Source organism: Thunnus albacares, chromosome 6 (genome assembly GCF_914725855.1).
Source record: "Thunnus albacares chromosome 6, fThuAlb1.1, whole genome shotgun sequence".
Taxonomy (NCBI): Eukaryota; Metazoa; Chordata; class Actinopteri; order Scombriformes; family Scombridae; genus Thunnus; species Thunnus albacares.
Window position 1 is genome coordinate 9,216,526 of NC_058111.1, and position 19,649 is coordinate 9,236,174.

Here is a 19,649-nt window from a genome sequence, read left to right on the forward strand (position 1 = left end):
CTGATAAGCCAGCTGAATTCTTAGCACTGTGCAGCTGGGTGCGAGAACTCAGCGTGACACCACAGCCTGAGAAAGCTCTTGATTTCTATGCCTGTGTTCATGATATGGTGTTTGGACTGTGGGCTTTAGAACACGGGGGGCTTATCAAAAATTAACCTTCACACAGCAGTGCTCCTATATGTAAAATAATTTATGTGTAACTTTCATCAGCGAGAGAAGCGTTTGAGACACGTCTAGGGCTCGGTGAAGCCTAGCAATCCCAAGCTGTGTCTGAGATGGAACTGACACGCTCATCTCTCTGCAAGGCTAGAGCCCTGCTCACATGCTTCAAATACAAAGCAGGTGGTCCCTTACCTGCCACATTAGAGACAAGATCTGACACATAATGAAAATGGATGAAACTATATGGCCACTAAGCAGAGTTTTAAGGTCTAGTTTCTGAGACGACCCGACGATGACCTGATACCGCATCAACGTGAGTCATTATCGCTGTCGAATTTTAAGTAAAAAACATTACACTCATTAAATATAAAGAAATCCAGCAGCAGGTAAGGCTAATTGTACATGAGCTGGAGAATGGAGCTGAGGAATAACACTGTCAGTTTGTGAGTCACTCGCCCTTGCATTCAGAAATGAGGCTACAGTTCTTTTGAAAGACAGAGAAACCATTATGAAATCAACATCGTGTTATTAACTCGAACATTTTGTTGTTACTCAGCCATTATGAAGTTATTTAAAAGTCCACTTCTTCATTTTAGTCCAGTCTGTTTATCAGGTTAAAACCAGAACTCGCAGCAATTAAAAAGACACAAGGACCAAAAAAAATGAATATTAAATGGAGTTTTATAGAAAATAAACTGTGAGACGACAGTCTATTGACTTACAACCAGACTGTCTATTTACTTTTGAAGATTAGTGTGGACTCAAGGTCATTGCATTTACTACTGAAGGACACCAGGTGGTTGTTTTCAGGTCTCTGTGAGGCAACATGGCACTAATTTAAGCATATAGTATATAAACATGTTGGTTTCAGTGTTCAAAATAAGCAAGTATTCACTGTATAATTAGCTGTAAATATTCACTGTATTAGTTCAGATGCCTTTGAGTGATAGAGGTGACAGACAAACAGACCTAAGAGCCTTATGAACTTCAAGTTCATTAAACTAAACACTCTGTTTGTTTTAATCTCTCCTGGGAGATGTTTGGTGAACCAACACATTTATCCATATAATGCTCTCAAAATCAAGTTACAAGGAACTAGAACAATGTCCAATTTAAAGCTGCAATGATTATTTGATTAATCAATAGAAAATTCAATCAATCAATTCATTGTTTTAGTACTTTTTAAGTGGAAGTTCCAAAAATATACTGGCTCAATCTTCTCAAATATGAGGGTTTTCTGCTTTTCTTCATCATATGTGACGATAAACTTCATATCTTTGAGTTTTGGACAGACAAACAAAGACATCTGAATACATCTCCTTGAGCTGTGGGAAATTACAGCAGGCATTTTTCACTATCTGACAATTCATAGACTAAACAATTAATCAAGAATATAATCAGCAGGTTAATCAATAATGAAAATAATTGTTAGCTGCAGCCCTTGAATAAATAAGTCAAAAGGAGAATACAGATTGATTGATAGAGAGAGAGAGAACCATGCATTTTGCAGTCAAATTAAAGGCCCTGCCTGGCAGTGATATAAATCTCAAAGACAGCTGTTAAGACATCTTCCAGTGAACCGAAAAGACCGTTATTTCATTTATCATAACTTCCTGCTTTGGTTTGAGCATAAATGTATGACTCAGTTAAGAGGAAGCATCTTGCAAAAAAACTCTAATCTGGTCATTAAATTTTGGAATCTACTTCTTTGTGTAGTTGGATAGCCTACTATCAACCATCATACTTGTTGTTTACTGCAGGAAAAGTGTGATTGGAAAACGTGCTGGACATAATCCCAGATTAATAAATGCACTAGCCCAAACACACACACACACACACAGCACAATCACTGGTCCCACACACTCTAACAGAGTAAGATTTCCACCCTATAATTAATTTGAATGGGGGCCAAATCGGGGCTGAAGGGGGAACAAAATCATGCAGCATATGAGTACCGCAAAAAGTCAATTAATGTCTGAGGGGTTATTTATATTTCAGGGCATTTCACACTGCAAGCAACCCAATCAACTACTGTACAGTATGTGCTGCGAGTTGGAAGCCTCCAACTAACTCCAGACTTTAATCCCATTTTTTTTTAAAAACAAAAAAAAAACATTTTAGAGCAAGTGATGCCTCGATAACAACTGCAGAGAATTAAGAAGAAAACTCATTACTAAAATATCTTATAATAAGGGCCTGCAGTAAGGAAAGTGCGTTGTGATGCTGGGCCACAGTGATGCACAAGCAGCCTGAAAACAAAACAGTCATTCACCTGAAAGCACCACCTCACCATGCGACGTGACGTCAGCTGACTCGGAAAACATGCCTACTCCTAAACTGTCAAACGAGTTGAGAGACAACTCGCCTTCTTCTGTAACTTGTCACCTAAAATAAGAAGACTTTTCTAGTAGCTGTTCATTAATTTTGCATAAGCTGAACATCCTCTAAAACGCTTGTTATTCAGCAGGCTAGGAAGGGGGGAAGACAAGCTATCTGTTGTGCAAGACAGGGAAACGCAGGTCTGTGCGACCTCTGGTCATTCAGAATGTCAAACCGGACACATAGAGGACTGTCTTGTTTGTTGTAAACATCTCATTTTATCTGTTATTTGTGTATCTTTATTTAAAAAAAAACAAAAGCCAGCGTAAACCAGGCATTAGCTCGAACCACCGGGGACTGATTTTGGCGACAATTTGTGCACAAAACCGTCGTTTGAGCCGTTTTTTACCTCCTCTTGAAGTCCTTCTCGTACGGTTTGAGATAGGGATCCATTTGGAGAAGGCTGTCGAACTCAGGAATTGTAACATTATCCTCTTGGTCTGCCATGGTTGCACCAGACTAGACCAATCGAGCGCCGACTGCTGCTGCCCGGACGCACAGACACTGACATGAACAAAGGACAGACAGGCACGTACTGTGAGCGCTTTCAGCATCCGGAGACAACAGCGAATCAGGCTGCTTTCCGCCAAGCCCGTCCCATCACAACATGCTGTGTTTCCAGCAGGTCAGAGATAAGAGAGCCGAGACGCGCGCTGCCGGGATACAGTGTAACTTTAAGATGACAGCAGAGGACGCATCTGGCTCGTCGGTGGGGGAACTTTAGGGATGGAGTCGGAAAATGGAGAGGGAACAAGGGAAATGGAAGATGAGAATTTTTGAAGTTTAGAAGCGGGAGAGCCTCAGGGAAGAGGAAGAAAGTTGATTCATGAGTCATAGTGAGAGTGAACATGAAAAAGAAACCTACATGGTTGGAATGAAGATTCGGGTTTGAAAGAAGGTGCTGGATTGTCAGAAAAGCACACTGTGGCAAGATGGATTAAGAATGTGGGCGAAACTAGTGAACACCAACCGGAATTTCAACATTGATTTGTAGTTGAAAACTGGGTGATATTCGATCCGAACGTCGACCTCTTTTTGCCCTCTTTTCAATCAGCTAAAATGTGATTAAAACACCAACATTTCACAAAACACAAATTTGTTTAATCATTTTGATCATTTGTTCAGTTGTAGCTTTAAAGAGAGAGGATATTGATTTGTGTGAAGGTATTTATCTAAAGTCATATTACACTGGTAGAAATGTGGTCTACATGAAGAAGTAATTTCAACACATTTAAAGTTTCATATAAAATATCATAAATATTGAACTATATAGTCAGAGTGGACCTGAGTACGAATACAGTATTCGGAAAAGTTCAAATAGTGGATTTGTACAAATACTTATTTCGTACAAATATTTAAAAAAAAAAAAAAAAAAAAAAAAAAAACATTGTGGGACTTGTGTAGCAAGGTTACATAGCTGTCTATGGACCTCTCCTCTGCTCCGCTCTGCTGTCTGTCTCAGTGTCATGGATGTATAAATAGCAGCGGTCTGTGTGTCTGGGGCAGCTGACCTTTGTCTGACTGGTCAGTGCAGTTCTCTTTGATATGGGAATTTGAGACCTGTCATAGGAACCATCCTCTGCTAGACCATATTTCACCAGGATTTGTAACAGTAAAATTTTTCATCCTCTACAATGTGAAAATAATAGTCTATCATCATCATGGAGCCTAATTAAGAAACCACATCCCACATCCTAATTTCTCAGTTGATAGCCACTATTTCAAATCCCGGTGAAATATGATCTAAATGTGAACATTTAATCAACATCTTTAAATAGTCGGTAAAAAAAACTTTCACTTTTGAACCTGTTTTGAACGTCCTTTCACCGGTGACCATAGCTGTTTTTTAAACATCTTTTCAGTGGAAAAATTGCTCACTGGGAAGTTTAACAGATCGACATGAAACGCTCTGGCTTGATAGTCGTTGAGTGTATGTTAAAGGTACCAGTGGAAAAAGCCTTGGAAATCTTGGCATTGGGTTCTGGGATGGATATGTTCCCAGTGGCATGTTTTCTGCTTAGCAAGAAAGCTCCAATAAAAGGTGTTGATGGAGTCTCACGCAGAGTGAATGCAAGGAGATTTAAAGAGTGTAAAGAGGGGACAGACAGTTACAGAATGAAGAGGTGTGACTAAGTAGTTAATGAAAAGTATGAAACCATATCTGTTATGCTTCCCTTTAGTTTGGAGTACTTGCCTGATAGAGTGTTCTTGGATCACGTGTTATACCCAGTAAGGCAGTATGTTCCTAAACCTTTGCAGTGCAAGAATTGTTGGAAGTTTGATCATAGGTTGTTTGTATGTGGGAGTGATTTTGATGAAGAAGACTGTGAGAAAGATCCAGAGTGTCTTCTTTGCAAAGGGAATCATGCAGCATGGTTAGATCTAAGAAGAGAATTAACCATGAGGGAGTAGGTAAGATATATTGTGATGTGAGACAAGAGGCTAAGGAGGACAAATCAGCCAGAAGACATGATGTGTTTTGTTTTTGTACGGATCAGGTTATGTTTCTGGCAACGGCAATTAACTGTACTGCTGGAGTAGAAAGAAAATCTGAGAAAACTGACATAATTGTAGATGCAGCGAGGAGATTTCTGGGTGTTGTGGGAGTTTCTGGAAAAGGTGTGCAGCAGCTGCTGAGAGAAGCTTTTAGTTTCTCTCAAACATCTAAAAATAGAGAAGTTATAGCAGAGTAGAAATTGGGTAGAGGTTATTATTTTATTTAGTCAGTTGAGATTTTAGATTAAATCCAGTAGATGGCGGTAATGCGACATTATGGATGCTTACTGCCACAAAAAAACAATAATAAGAAGAAGAACATCTGGCGCTTCAGAGGAAGATGACTCAGATTTTTATGCAAATGTGCTGTTTTGTAGGCTGTTGCAGAGAGGTGTTGTGGGACTTCTTGACTTTTGTGGTTGTAAAGAAATTTCAACTGCTGGAGAAATGACCAAAGTACACATGTAGGGACATGTCATGTCATTGGTATTGAATAGCAATAGCTTATCCATTTATGCAGCACTATCATGGCATTTGGTGTTAATATTAATTGTAATAAAGGATTTCTAATCATTTTTGAGACCCCATAACCTTCTGGCTGCTTTGCTATAAATTTCAGTACAGACATTCATGGTCCTCAGAGGATGCTTCCTCATAATTTTGGTGAGCCCATGACCTTTTTTCTAGTAGCAGGTGTCGGCCAATGTGTCAGGTCAAAATTTCTTTGTGACCAACATCTTCTTCCTTGACATTCAGAATACCTAGACAATAAATCCAAAAGTTCTAATGGATCCCCTGACCTCTCTCTTGCACCATTGTCAGGCAGTAATTTCCATTGACCAAAAAAATTAAACTGACTATTTTTGTGAACTTGCCTGAACACATTCATTCTCCACAGCGGATGAACTCTTTCCATTTTGGATACTTCATGAGCTTTTGTCACCTTCCAGCCAAAATGTCAAATTTGCACACATGATTCTCACAGTCCAGTGGGCAGATTGAAATTAAATTCATTCCTTCTCCTAAGGGGATGAACCATTTTGATTTTAATGACCCCTTGGCTGAGAGAAATTCTCAGCATATTGTTTATTCTGCCCAATGCTTTCATAAAGTGAGGTGTAACGAACAGTGCAGCCTCTCGGGGCCACTACTGGGGCTTTACACATTTAGTATTGTTGAGCTGAGTTACTATAATGAGTTATTTTTGTGAGGCATTTATTGGTGACATTTTAAGCCAATTGAATATTTGTACAGTTTTGTACTGTCCTTCAATTTTAGAGGTTTTGTAAAGATGAAATGGTAATGGACCATGCTATAAACTCTGCAGTCACAAGTAAGAGAGCTAAAAACTTGCTAGATTTGATATGACAATAGAAAAAAGTGTTTACATGGCATTACACAAATTAATCTATATACTATTTGCAATCATTGTTTGTATACTTTATGTCCAGTGGTGAAACTGAACCTTTATTAGAAGAGAATGCATTGATTTAACTTGTCTATCATTCAGCAAAAAGGACTTTGGCACAGTGTATTAACAGAGACAGACTTCATGAAGCAAGATCAGATTGATTTGAGCAAAGTCTAATTTGAACAAAGTTTGTTCAGTGTCAAGGCCCGCTGTCACATAACTGGATGGGGCCATCTCTAGCACAGACTCCTTCTTTCCCTTTATTCATCCTACTCTTCTGACATTCAGTGCAGGAACTGATTGGATCTTATGTCCCTGGCTTAAATAGTACACATGTAGGGACATGTAATGTCATTGGTATTGAATAGCAATAGCTTATCCATTTATGCAGCACTATCATGGCATTTGGTGTTAATATTAATTGTAATAAAGGATTTCTAATCATTTTTGAGACCCCATGACCTTCTGGCTGCTTTGCTATAAATTTCAGTACAGACATTCATGGTCCTCAGAGGATGCTTCCTCATAATTTTGGTGACCCTATGACCTTTTTTCTAGTAGCAGGTGTCGGCCAATGTGTCAGGTCAAAATTTCTTTGTGACCAACATCTTCTTCCTTGACATTCAGAATACCTAGACAATAAATCCAAAAGTTCTAATGGATCCCCTGACCTCTCTTGCACCATTGTCAGGCAGTAATTTCCATTGACCAAAAAAATTAAACTGACTATTTTTGTGAACTTGCCTGAACACATTCATTCTCCACAGCGGATGAACTCTTTCCATTTTGGATACTTCATGAGCTTTCGTCACCTTCCAGCCAAAATGTCAAATTTGCACACATGATTTCTCACAGTCCAGTGGGCAGATTGAAATTAAATTCATTCCTTCTCCTAAGGGGATGAACCATTTTGATTTTAATGACCCCTTGGCTGAGAGAAATTCTCAGCATATTGTTTATTCTGCCCAATGCTTTCATAAAGTGAGGTGTAACGAACAGTGCAGCCTCTTGGGGCCACTACTGGGGCTTTACACATTTAGTATTGTTGAGCTGAGTTACTATAATGAGTTATTTTCGTGAGGCATTTATTGGTGACATTTTAAGCCAATTGAATATTTGTACAGTTTTGTACTGTCCTTCAATTTTGGAGGTTTTGTAAAAATGAAATGGTAATGGACCATGCTATAAACTCTGCAGTCACAAGTAAGAGAGCTAAAAACTTGCTAAATTTGATTTGATATGACAATAGAAAAAAGTGTTTACATGGCATTACACAAATTAATCTATATACTATTTGCAATCATTTTTTGTATACTTTATGTCCAGTGGTGAAACTGAACCTTTATTAGAAGAGAATGCATTGATTTAACTTGTCTATCATTCAGCAAAAAGGACTTTGGCACAGTGTATTAACAGAGACAGACTTCATGAAGCAAGATCAGATTGATTTGAGCAAAGTCTAATTTGAACAAAGTTTGTTCAGTGTCAAGGCCCGCTGTCACATAACTGGATGAGGCCATCTCTAGCACAGACTTCTTCTTTCCCTTTATTCATCCTACTCTTCTGACATTCAGTGCAGGAACTGATTGGATCTTATGTCCCTGGCTTAAATAAGTTTTACCACAAACTCCTTCACAGAAGTGGCAAAACTATCTTAATGGACTTGAGAAGAATAACCTTGCTATAATTTAGATTAAATTCCTCTCGGAAAAACCTGATAAATATGCATGCTGACTGAAGAAATAGTGCAGCTCTTGAAAGTGCTGTCCTTGTCACAAAATAAAACTGTCCCAGCTAAAGGTCACAAAGTGAGTGTCATTCTAAAGAGCCATCTGTTGGTAATAGATGGAACAAGTGTTACTGTCCACCCTAGAAGGTTATGCCAATAAATTCTTGTCTATGTGATTCACAGCTAAATAACAAATGTTTACAGGGGTATGTGGAAATATACAATACCCAATGACAACAATAGACAGATACTAGGTTTTATCTGAAGGATGTTAGCTTGATGAGCTGAAGTAAATAATCAATTTTATCTGAAAGCAATATGACAAAATGAGTAGCAACTACAATTTATACTACCTAACCAATCTGATTCAGTTGAATTATTTTCTCAGCTGTAACAGACAAGATGTTCTATATGAAGATACTGTACATTTAAATAAAAAAAGATATTTCTCTTGCAACTAATGGGGTAGACAAAGCACAAGTTAGCTAACCGGCCTGCAAAGGGCAAATATTGCAAAATTTCACAGGTCAACAGGAACAGTCTCATAAAATGATGACATACGACACACACAGCAGGGACATAATAGACTATTACACTGTATAAAAGGAGATGACACATACTTATGTGGTCTAATGTGACCCCACTTTGTATCAGAATATGCATCAGTGTTGCTGTGGGTCTGCTCTATGTTTGTGGTTATTGTTGTGGTTGACACTGACCTGACCTAGCATTAGAGTTAGATCTTTTTTTCAGGTTATTGTGTCTACCCCATCAACAAGGTGCTTGGTCAAAGATGGCTTACAGGCAGGATCAAACTTGATATTCCTTAATAAATCCTGAAAATTGCAGATTTAGTTTTTTTTTTTTCAATCAAAACATTATATAACCATTAAACTGACAACCAATAATAGCATCACAGCTTTCTAAACAAACTCTGTTTTCATTTCACCCATCTTGTTCACCTAAATTTCAACCCAAGAAAATCTTATTTCCTTTTCCCAAGACACCACGGTTACAACCTTGGGTAGCTGTAATTTATTCATTCTGAATAGTCCAGATAATGGCTGAAGATTGAGTCCCAAACATTTGTGAAGTCTGAGCGTCCCTGTGGTACTGAACTGTATATGTCCCACAACAGAATCCTCTTTTAGTTGGGAAGACATTGAATCAGAAATGCATCACACAATCGAAATGCCACTGCATGACTTTAACAGAAGCCGACACAAACAGGCTTCTTATTTGACTTAATTGATGTGGGTATGCAAGCATGCTGCACTGATATCATGTGAAATGAAAAAATACAATCACTTGTTCAATACCCGTAATTATTCATCAAAGCATTATAATGCATCCAAGCTGAAAGAATTACTTCCCAGTGTGTTCAACCTGCATACAGTAACACACCTCTAAGGCGAAATTATAGCTGTTAGAAGACAGAGGATTAAGCAGAGAAGTCAGTGAACACTAAAACTGAAATGGTTTGAAAAGAAATAATAAAAAAAAGAAGATCAGCTGCATCTCCTTGCAAATCCTAACTCTTACTGTGTCTCAATAGTGGTTTTACTAGGAAGCTCCAAACATACAGGATTATTACATGAAACCAAACCCTATGAATGAGCAGGACAGTGCTGAAAAACAGCATGTTTACTAGGCAGGAATCCTGGATAAACAATTTTTAAGAGAAAAACAAAATACACACATGATAAAAGTTAATAATCATATACAGTATTAAGAACAACATTTTACACAGTTTTGAGGAGAAGCAATGCAATACAGGTTTGAGAGAATGTTGAACTCGTGACACGACAAAGCTGCTGCACCCCTTTGTTCGATATTTTTGTTTCAAAAAGTCTGCATCAGAAATGTTGGATTGACGACTGAATTTGAAGAATACCATTTATGTACAGTCGTTCAAAGACAAATGCGCTATTTACATATAAGTGAAGAAAAACAGATTTTCAAAATATCGTGGCAACAGAGAAGTTGACAGTTTGATGTGGAAATGAAATGCTAAATTATGTGCAGTGTTTCTGAGGGTCATGCAAGGAAACTGTAATGGGCAAGTAAATGAGCAATAAAAAAAGGGAAGAAGACAGAGCAGCTCCAAATGACTAAAAAATCTGACAACAATATTATATGACCTTGATATTTGTTAATATATTTTTAAGAAAAAAATATTTTTTTAAAAATTACAAGACTGTATGAATTGGAAGATATAACTGAGAACCAGTTGAAGTTATTTTAGCAAAATAACACAACATATGTGCAGATGTTGTGGCCAAATGGCAAGGTAAAGAGGATAAAAAACGGGATAGATGATAGATGAGCATTTTAATTCATATTTGCAGCCAATTTGATTGCCTTACGAACACAGTCTCTAAGGATTGCAACTCTGAATCTGTGTGTGTAGTACTTGACTGAAGATTAAGATGATTAAGATTTTGGAAGGGGAACAACCCTTTTTATGTGACTGATGGACACTGTCACAGTAGTCTACTGAAGAAGGATATTTTCAGAGGAGGAGGTTTTCAAAACAACAGACATCTCCCGACTCCAGCTGTCAGACAGGAGCAGAGTCAGCTCTTCTCTTTGTGAATTGCAAAAAAAAAGGCCTATTTATTTGCATCAATGCACAATATATCAATCAAACTAAACAAAAGCATAACGCAATGGTTTTGGAACTGCATTCATCCAACAATATAATTAGCATACATTTTCTGAGTCTTAAATTCCTGCTGATTTCTGAGTCCGTGGAACTGAATATTATTTAATTTTTCATCAGACAATTGGGTTCAGACATTTTTCTGGTGTTTTTCATGAACACCTAAAAATATGTATACTTTGTGATGCATTTTCTTTGGCACTAATCCCACTAAAAGTGAGCTGCATGAATGAAGCTGTTGATGCACTCCTATTCTAACAGGTCTCAGTAACACAAAATGGAAATGTATGGTAATTAAAATTTAATTAGGTATAGGAATGGGATCTAGGCACAATACAGACAACCTCCTACTGCTGGGGATCAAATTAGATGTCAGGGATCTGTGTGAAATATTGCAACTCATATAATTCCACTGAAAGAAGGACACCACTTCTCCATGAATGCCACCAAGTGAGAAGGTTAACAGTGAGCAATAAAGAGAGTGAGAGAGAATGGGAATGAAGCTAATGAGAGGCGATAAGATTCACTTCAGCCTTCAATTTCAAGGATGGAGGAGCTGGGATCTCGGAGAGGACTGGAAAGGATCTCTTTCCATGTGTCAAGGGAATGTCTTTAATGAGAGACATTAGAGAAGGTGGAAGCTGCGATATCGGAGTGCATGCATGAGACAGAACACAAAGCATGTGCTGACAGTGGTTTCTGAGCCTGTCAGGTGCATGAATTTCTTTATGAAGTTGAGATTTTCCACATATGTCATTTCAGTCCACTCATGACCCTCATATGGAAAGTCTCATTGTACTCTTTCTGAATCAGAGCATCGTGGATGTGGGCAGTGAAAGCAACAGAGTCTAAAATATATGATTCAAAGTGATTTCCTATGTTCGACGTCACAGTTGTAAATGTAGGTTGAGGACATGAAAAGGTAAGCAGAGCCTGTATCGCCACACTCAAGGTTTTCCGGCAAAACTCATTTATAAATTTCAGACTAGTCAGCCCCTTCAGAAAAAGCGAATTGTTAACACCTGACCCTCGCATTATAACAGGCCAAATGGTTTAAATCAAGCAGCAGGGTCTCAGGGGACAATTGAAGAAAGGGGGTGAAGAGGCCAAAATTAAACTGGGCCTCAGCAAGAGGAAGTCAAGACTTCTATAACAGAAACAAGAAGACAGTTGCAAAATAAGGTTAGAGAAAAATAATTACACTGGCCTCTCAATATTTAAAAAAAAAACATATTTTAATGACTAATCCAATGCGTGCTGTGGTCATCATTGGTTTATATGCCATGCTGTGAGAATATTATTTCCTTCTTGGCATCAGTCCCCCAGTGATCTCAATCCTATTATGTTTAAAATTTGCAATGATGACTGATTGTGTTGCAAATCTATAGATTTGACTTCAGAGGATTCGTCCATATCCTTAAACACTCTGCTCTTCCACTGCAGAATATTTAGCTGTTAAAATACTGGTTGAGAAAAATCAATGTAAGCAATGTTTTTTTTATCATTGAACACCCAGATCTTAAAACCTGAAACAACAATGTATAAGATCATAAGTGTTCATTTTCCAAAGATGGGCATTTGAAATGATGAATGAACTTGCTGTACTTATATATAATTGCTCATGGTAAAGCTATAGTTTGTTAAAAACGACCAGGCTGATATACTGGTCAATATTAGCTTACTGCAGATATAGTATATCGGTATTGGTGTACATTGGCGTATATATTGGCCAATAAGTAACAAGAAATTGCATTACAAAAATGCCAAAGTAGGTTTGAGGTAATTAAGAAACAGTGTTTTTTTATCCACCAGAGAGCACAGACAAATATGTCTTTCAACTGTAAAATGTCCCGCTCAGCTCAGCTCATCTAAGGGATCTTTATTGTTTGATTGTTTATGTTATGTATTTATGTAAAAAAGAAAAAAATCTATCAGCTGATATATTGTTATTAGATTCCAAATAACCCAGTACGAACAAGAAACAAAAATGGATCAACACCTTATCTATGAAGACATGAGAGAAAATCACTTTTAGCCAAATGTTATTCAGAAAAACAAAGGATATACTCATGGACAATTAAGAAACATTATTAAACAAAATTAATATTCAGAATAAGAGAGCTAATATGTTTTTATTTCTTACAAAGAGAGCATTAGCTACAGAAACCTTGGTGTGGGTTGGACACATGAGAATAAGCCTCCCTCTGATTGTTCCATCTGAATATTGTCTGAAAACAGTGTTTTAACTGTAATGTGATAATGAAGCAAAATTTCACATTCGTCTGTGAAAGGCTGTGAAGTTCCTTTTACAAGTCTTTAAGCCCAAAACAGTGATCAATTTGAACCAGTGAACATTTGCATTAAAATAATTAACTTAAGAGGCACATAATGTCCTCCATTAGCCTCAATGGATGCATGAATGCCTTGAATATCTGAATTCAATTGAGTTCAGTAGAGTGCCTATAATGTGACAGAACATGTCTATTAATATAAGGTACTTTCTAACCCAGTCAGGGCCAGCTGTTTTCAACTCAAAACTCTTCCATTAAAAGGCTACCTCAACATTTTCATATTTTTTTCACCTGACACTTGTCACAGTGGGGGAAAATGTTAGTATTAGCAAGCTTTGAAGGTATAATTAAATGTAATTATTCTGTAGGTATCCATCAGTTTTAATGAAAAGTGCAGAAAATGAACCTAATTTGTCATGCACATTAAAAATGAACTTTTTAAAATTTGTACAGATTCTCTTATTAATCATAATGATATGATGTCTATTTTCTTAGTTACTGATATGTTTCCACATAACAGTGGAGAATTATGTATGCATTTTAAATTAATCTTACAGGAACTCAACAAAAGAAACTCTCCACAAATATTTGCTAATTCAAATATGCATTATAACAGTATTTTGCAACAGTTAAGCCTTACATTTAACTAACCCATTATGTTGATCTACCTCCAATTTATCCATTTAATACACTAAAGATTTAATTTATATAGAAACTACAGAACATTCTGTGACACTGATGCAGAAGTGTCATTACAATTTATTACCTACATTTATATGCTTTCAGTTTTTTAAATCAGTTATTGAATTTTAAGAGCACTGTTCATAAAAGTTCATAAAATCCAAAGTAGCCCAGAACACTTATTAAAAACAATAAATTGTTTTAATTCCTGTTAAGTCTTGGACGGTAGCCTACATATTTAAACAAACAAACAAACAAAAAACCCCAAAAACATTACTGTTGCAATCTAGCCTGCAGCCATCAGTGGCAACACTGAGCACAACATCCGCATGGTATACTCTTGCTACTTGTTTTAACATACCCCCAGTTAGGGCTCTGGATGTATCTAACACACGTTATTTTTTTCTGCAAAGACCCGCCCCTACTCTGCCTCTGATTGGCTCTGACCCTGATATTTTGAGAAGGGTCTGCAGTCTTGTAGATTTACATGATATACCCACTATACTACAAATCCCCCCTCGAGCCCTAACCTTAATTCTAACCATCTCACCTACTCATGCCTCAACTTAACCAAGTGGGTGTGTTGTGTAGATACTGTGAGTCTGCAGATAGACCTACTTGGATATTTTAACCCTAATGCCTAAACCTAACCAACAAAGGCTTTTTGGAAGAGTGTTATTGATGAAACTCTCAAAATTCTATCAGCAGGATGTACTGTCTTGGAAATTGTGTTACAGTATGTTCACAACTTTTCCCCACATAGGCATATAATTTGGAACAACGCCTTTAATATTACTAATAAGTATCTATAAAGAGAACTGGATTGAAGGGGGTATAATCTTTGTTAGAGCTTTGTTTGATGATGAAGATAATCTTTATGGTTATCAAAATTTCCTAAGAGCCAAATCTTTTCCAGTCAAATAGAACAAATTTGCTTCTGTATTAAGGGCTATTCCCACAGGTATAATTGAGTTAATGAAATGTCACTCAGGCAATGAAAATGTTAATGTTCAAGTGTCTTGTTTAAAAGTTGGTGGGATAAAATTAACAGACACAAAATGCACATACAAACACGTAAGGAAAGAGCTTCAAAACTATAATGAGATCTCACCCAAAGGGAAACCTTTTTGGAGTTCATGATTAGATAATATAAACTGGCACAAAGCATGGTTATGCCCCTTCCCATTCTGTGTTTCGAACAAGATCAGAGAAATTCATTTTAAAATAATATTTTCATTCATTTTAATAATTTTCTAATTTATTGACATAGATGTTAAATGTACCTTTTGTGGTGCTGAGCCAGAGACAGTTATGCATTTGTTTTTTCACTGCCCCTCCTCATCTGTGTTTTGGAGAGACATAGAGAAGTTAGTTAATAATTATGCCTAAGGACATTATTACTAAATTTGAATGTCATAATAAACCTTTGAGTTACATGACAAATCTTATACGTGTGGTTGGTGAATTCCACATAATGCAAGATGCACTGTATAAATCCTGTGGATCATAGTGCATTACGCTTTATCACAAATTACAAACTTTGTACTCACCATTGTTCTCTGTATCTCAAGGTTGGTCAAGAAGAAATAACAATCTCGTTATTCATCTATAAAGCTCTGCTGTTGTAGTTTCCAACTACCTCACATCTCTTCTCTCATTTAAATCTAGTAACTACAGTACACCATCCAATAACTACTTGACCTTAGATATCCTTCATGTTTGCACCAATGTTGGCAGAACTGGTTTCAGGTACAATGCACCTTTTAAATTGAATGAGCTTCAAAATGCCCTCAAACTTGAGTCTTACATTCCCCTTGGAGATTTTAAAGCTTTATTATCTGATGTTCTTCATGATTCATGTAACTGTTTTTATTAATTCCTTGTTTTTTGTGTAGTTGTGTTGTTTCTGTCTGCTGTTGTGTTTCTTGTTCCCATGTCTCTCTTGGAAAAGAGATCTTAATCTCAATGAGACTGCCTGATTAAATAAAGATTAAATTAAAAAGAAAAGATTCTCTAAGTCCTTCCCAAGCCTTAATATTTTTCCGGTTGAGTTCAATTTGTACATAGATACATTAACCTTTATGACGAACAAAGAAAGTGAATGCACACTGTTATATTTTAAAGAAATATTTTCTGTAGCTCCTGATTAAAGCATATTGACTTTTATTGATGATATTGTTTATTTATTATGTTTAGATACTTTATTTTTTATATTTAATTTAATTTGTGTACTTTTTCATATTTCATTTGATTGATATCTACTTTTTTCCGCACATTGGAATACTGAAGAGAGTTTCCATTCCATGTCCACCAGCTGAGTGTCTGTATGTACATGATGTTCAATGAAGAGAGAGAGAGAAAAAAAGAAAAAAACCTAACCAACGAACATATGTTGCAATCCATTGCAAGTTGGAAGTCGATAGTTCCAAGTTGGGATTCCTGACTTCCAATCTAAATGCGTCCCAGTGCATCTGCTCGGGAAAACATGGATGCCCGCAGTGAACTGATGTTTGATTGAAGGGTCATGTACATGCAGGGTTTCATTCCAGTCCAACACTACAGCAGCTGATTGGCACACTTTAAAAGAAACGGGAGGAGTAGGCTTGCACCGCATGCTCGCAAAGACTTCAAAGAAATCAACTGAATGGAAATGGCAACTACAACATTGTCACAGCACGTTTCACAACAGAAACACTACATTAACTAAAAATTGATGAAAAGGTAATTCTGCACTGTTCACTGCATACACCACCATATTGCTGTGACATCAGATGCGTTTATGTCAGCAAACTTAGGCTAGATGGAACTTGCCCTAGTTTCCGACTTGATTGTTTTATTGCACTTTTCCATGTTGGAGGTCATTTTTTTCCGAGTTCCGAGTATAATGGATAGCAGTAATAAATGGTCACCGTGATGTCAACCTTTGGTTTGTGGACTGCCATTTTGAAACCTCAAGTTAAACGATTTGATAGTTGTCATCTTTGATTGGAGCCAGAAGTGACCATATTTGGACAAGAGGGTGGAGATGACCCTAGTGCTAGCTGCTAGCTTAGTTAGCCCTATGCATTTACAGTCTACGGTTAACTCACGGATGTATTATAAGAGCTCTTATAATACATCCATGGGTTAACTCTGATAATGCTAATGCTAATGCTAATTTTTACGAGCAAAAAATAGGCCTGAAACCATTAAAACAAAATCTACTTAATGGAAAAACTGAATGGCCAACTCCTCAGAGGGTCTTTTATCACAATCATCTGATCAAATGTTATAATTAACTTTTCATGCCATGCCCTAAAACATAGCCTGCCTTATCGTCTATTTTACTCAAAATTGGACCACAATTTACAAAATGAACATCACACTGTATTGAAGAAGACTTGAAACGATTGAGACCATACATGATTAAGACCATAAACTCATTAGGAAAGTGTGTACTGGGGTAATAAATCAAGTGAGAAGTAGGGTCACCTTCTCATAGATTTCTGTACTATTGGACTTCTTTTTTCAACCAGTGGAGTCGCCATCTACTGGCCATAAGAAAGAATGCAGGTTTAAGGCACTTCCACATTCCACATTCACATTCCACATTCCACACTTTTCAGACTGGGAGCTATCCACTTGCATATACACCACTTTTTGCAAATTCGTGGGCTATTTAAACTATTGCTGCTGCAGCACTGCTCATTTTCTTGCTTTTTTGTAATGCTGCTTCAAACTAACTGCTACTTTTACTTTTAATGTAACGTTTCACAAGCTATCTTGCTTTGCCAGCAAAAAAGATGAACTTCAGTCAGTAGTTAGCTGAAAGTTTTCTCTCCTGCTGTTGACTACTTCACTTCAACATGGTAAGTTCTGCTTGACTGTGCTAACATACATTATGTCTTGGCTCTGTTGAGTTGGTGTTTGTGTGCTTTGCTAAATTAGCTAAATTTGCTTCTGCTATGTGCAGGTTTCGCATACTGTGGATTATGGCTGAACTAATTTTTCTTGGGTTGTTGTTGGCACCTGCATTATGATGCTTTCAAACTATAGCTTTATGTACGTAGTTGTGACATTTTAATACTTATGTGTATATGTCTGGATATTACAGTATGTGTTTTGGTTTGGATATTTCCTCCCCTGCTGTTTGTTTATCTGTGTGACGCCAACAACCATGGTTGTCGTCAAACAAAAGGTAGTCACAGTCACATTTTGTTCACACCGTCCATATTCAGCAAAGCATTTGGAACATTTCTGTGATAGCTTGCATTATTGTTCTTTGTATCATAATTACATCTAAACTGCTGAGCTCCTGTTTTGTGTATTATGCTGCCACTACACTCAGCTGTACTTGTCTGCAACCTCAGGCTTATGTCATACTGATGGTCAAAGCTATAACTTTATAAGAGACTGTCTGTGAAGTTTTGTGATTTTAATACGCATTTATAGTCAGTAATTGAGTGAATCATTTTATGCTGCTTTGCTTGATGTGTCATAGCCTGCTGCTGCAGGCTGGGTTTAAGTTTATCCATCTCAGTTGAATAGATAACAGATTGTGTTATGTACTTATCACAACAGTCTCTGCTGTGCTCAACTCAGTGGATGTGTGTGAGGTCAGAGCCTATAGATCAATCAGTGCAGTTATGAAATATGGAAATGTGTTCCTCACCAGGATTTGTAATTGACAACTGATGTCATTACATCCCGCCAATTTGCACCGGATGTATAGGCTCACTGAACACCTCCCTTTTCATGTTGGTGTATACCAGCAACAGTGGACACAACAGCTGTGGTTCACAAGCATGTGCCAAGGTTTTTGGTCTGTTCTGTAAAGCCTGCTCCATTAGCCTTGTACAGATTTCTGACACACAAGTTTTACCTGTGTAGTCATGTGACTGATCAGTCTGTTTCAATGGCAGAATCATTGATGCACATGTTAATTATCAGTGTGTTACTACCTTTGTGGATTAAAGCATCTGGACTGGTATTTTTCAGTGTAACTGACTGGAGGATAATCTGAGATTTGTGTAGATTGGAGGGCAGATCAGATTAGCGTTTTTCAGTTGTTTGAAAATCGTACAACCAACAATCATCTTATTTTCTATGACACATTTATCTGATTTATCTGTAAGGTCTAGAAAAAACACTAGAAAAGAGACAAAGGGATATATGAGGGTTTATAATTAAGAAACTCTCAGTTATTTCAGCTGACAATATGTTTTATGGATATTATGGCCAAGTGGGACCATACATATGGAAGATAGGACCCAAAACTGAACCCTGAGGGACCCCGCAAGTTATGTCTGGCGAGGAGGATGATAAATTGCCCACAGTGACAGAAGAGGTTCTATGGGAAATGCAGTAGCTCAGCCAGCACAGTGCTGTATCTCTGATACCCACCCAGTGCTTGAGGCAGTCAATTAAAATTGCATGATCTACAGTATCAAAAGCCTCACTGAGGTCTAAAAGGATTAGGATCGAACATTCCCCAGCATACACTGTTAAAAGAAGGTCATTTGTTACTTTAAAAAGGCCTGTCTCAGTGCTATATAGAACTTTAGAATCTCATTTGAATTTTAAGAAAATGTTGAATGAATGTTTAAAAAAACTGAGCAACTGGTGTGAAATGTCACTCTTTAAACCTTTTGAAAAAGAAGAACCCAAATACAAAACAGCAATTTAGATGTATAGTACCTCCAATTATTGAAAAGTACATGATCTAGACCGGGTCACTGATGTGAGGCTGAACTACTGTGTTCAAAGCTCGACTGTACTCTAGAGAAAACTTCAATGGTTGATGAATTGAAAGCACAGAATGAATGAGGTTTTTACATGTCCATGTTGTGAACCTTATAC

The 19,649-nt window shown here is 37.2% G+C and overlaps 1 protein-coding gene across 1 annotated transcript in view; it reads right to left on the reverse strand.

Annotated features, from left to right (window-relative positions):
* The window catches only part of gbe1b (glucan (1,4-alpha-), branching enzyme 1b), a 91,713-nt gene extending 88,540 nt beyond the window's left edge, over nt 1-3,173 (reverse strand). The window contains exon 1 of the mRNA XM_044353584.1: nt 2,891-3,173. Within this exon, the coding sequence (XP_044209519.1) occupies nt 2,891-2,988 (98 nt within the window). The 5' untranslated portion in view covers nt 2,989-3,173. The remainder of the gene's footprint in view (nt 1-2,890) is intronic.
* Between the last annotated feature and the right edge of the window lie 16,476 nt (nt 3,174-19,649).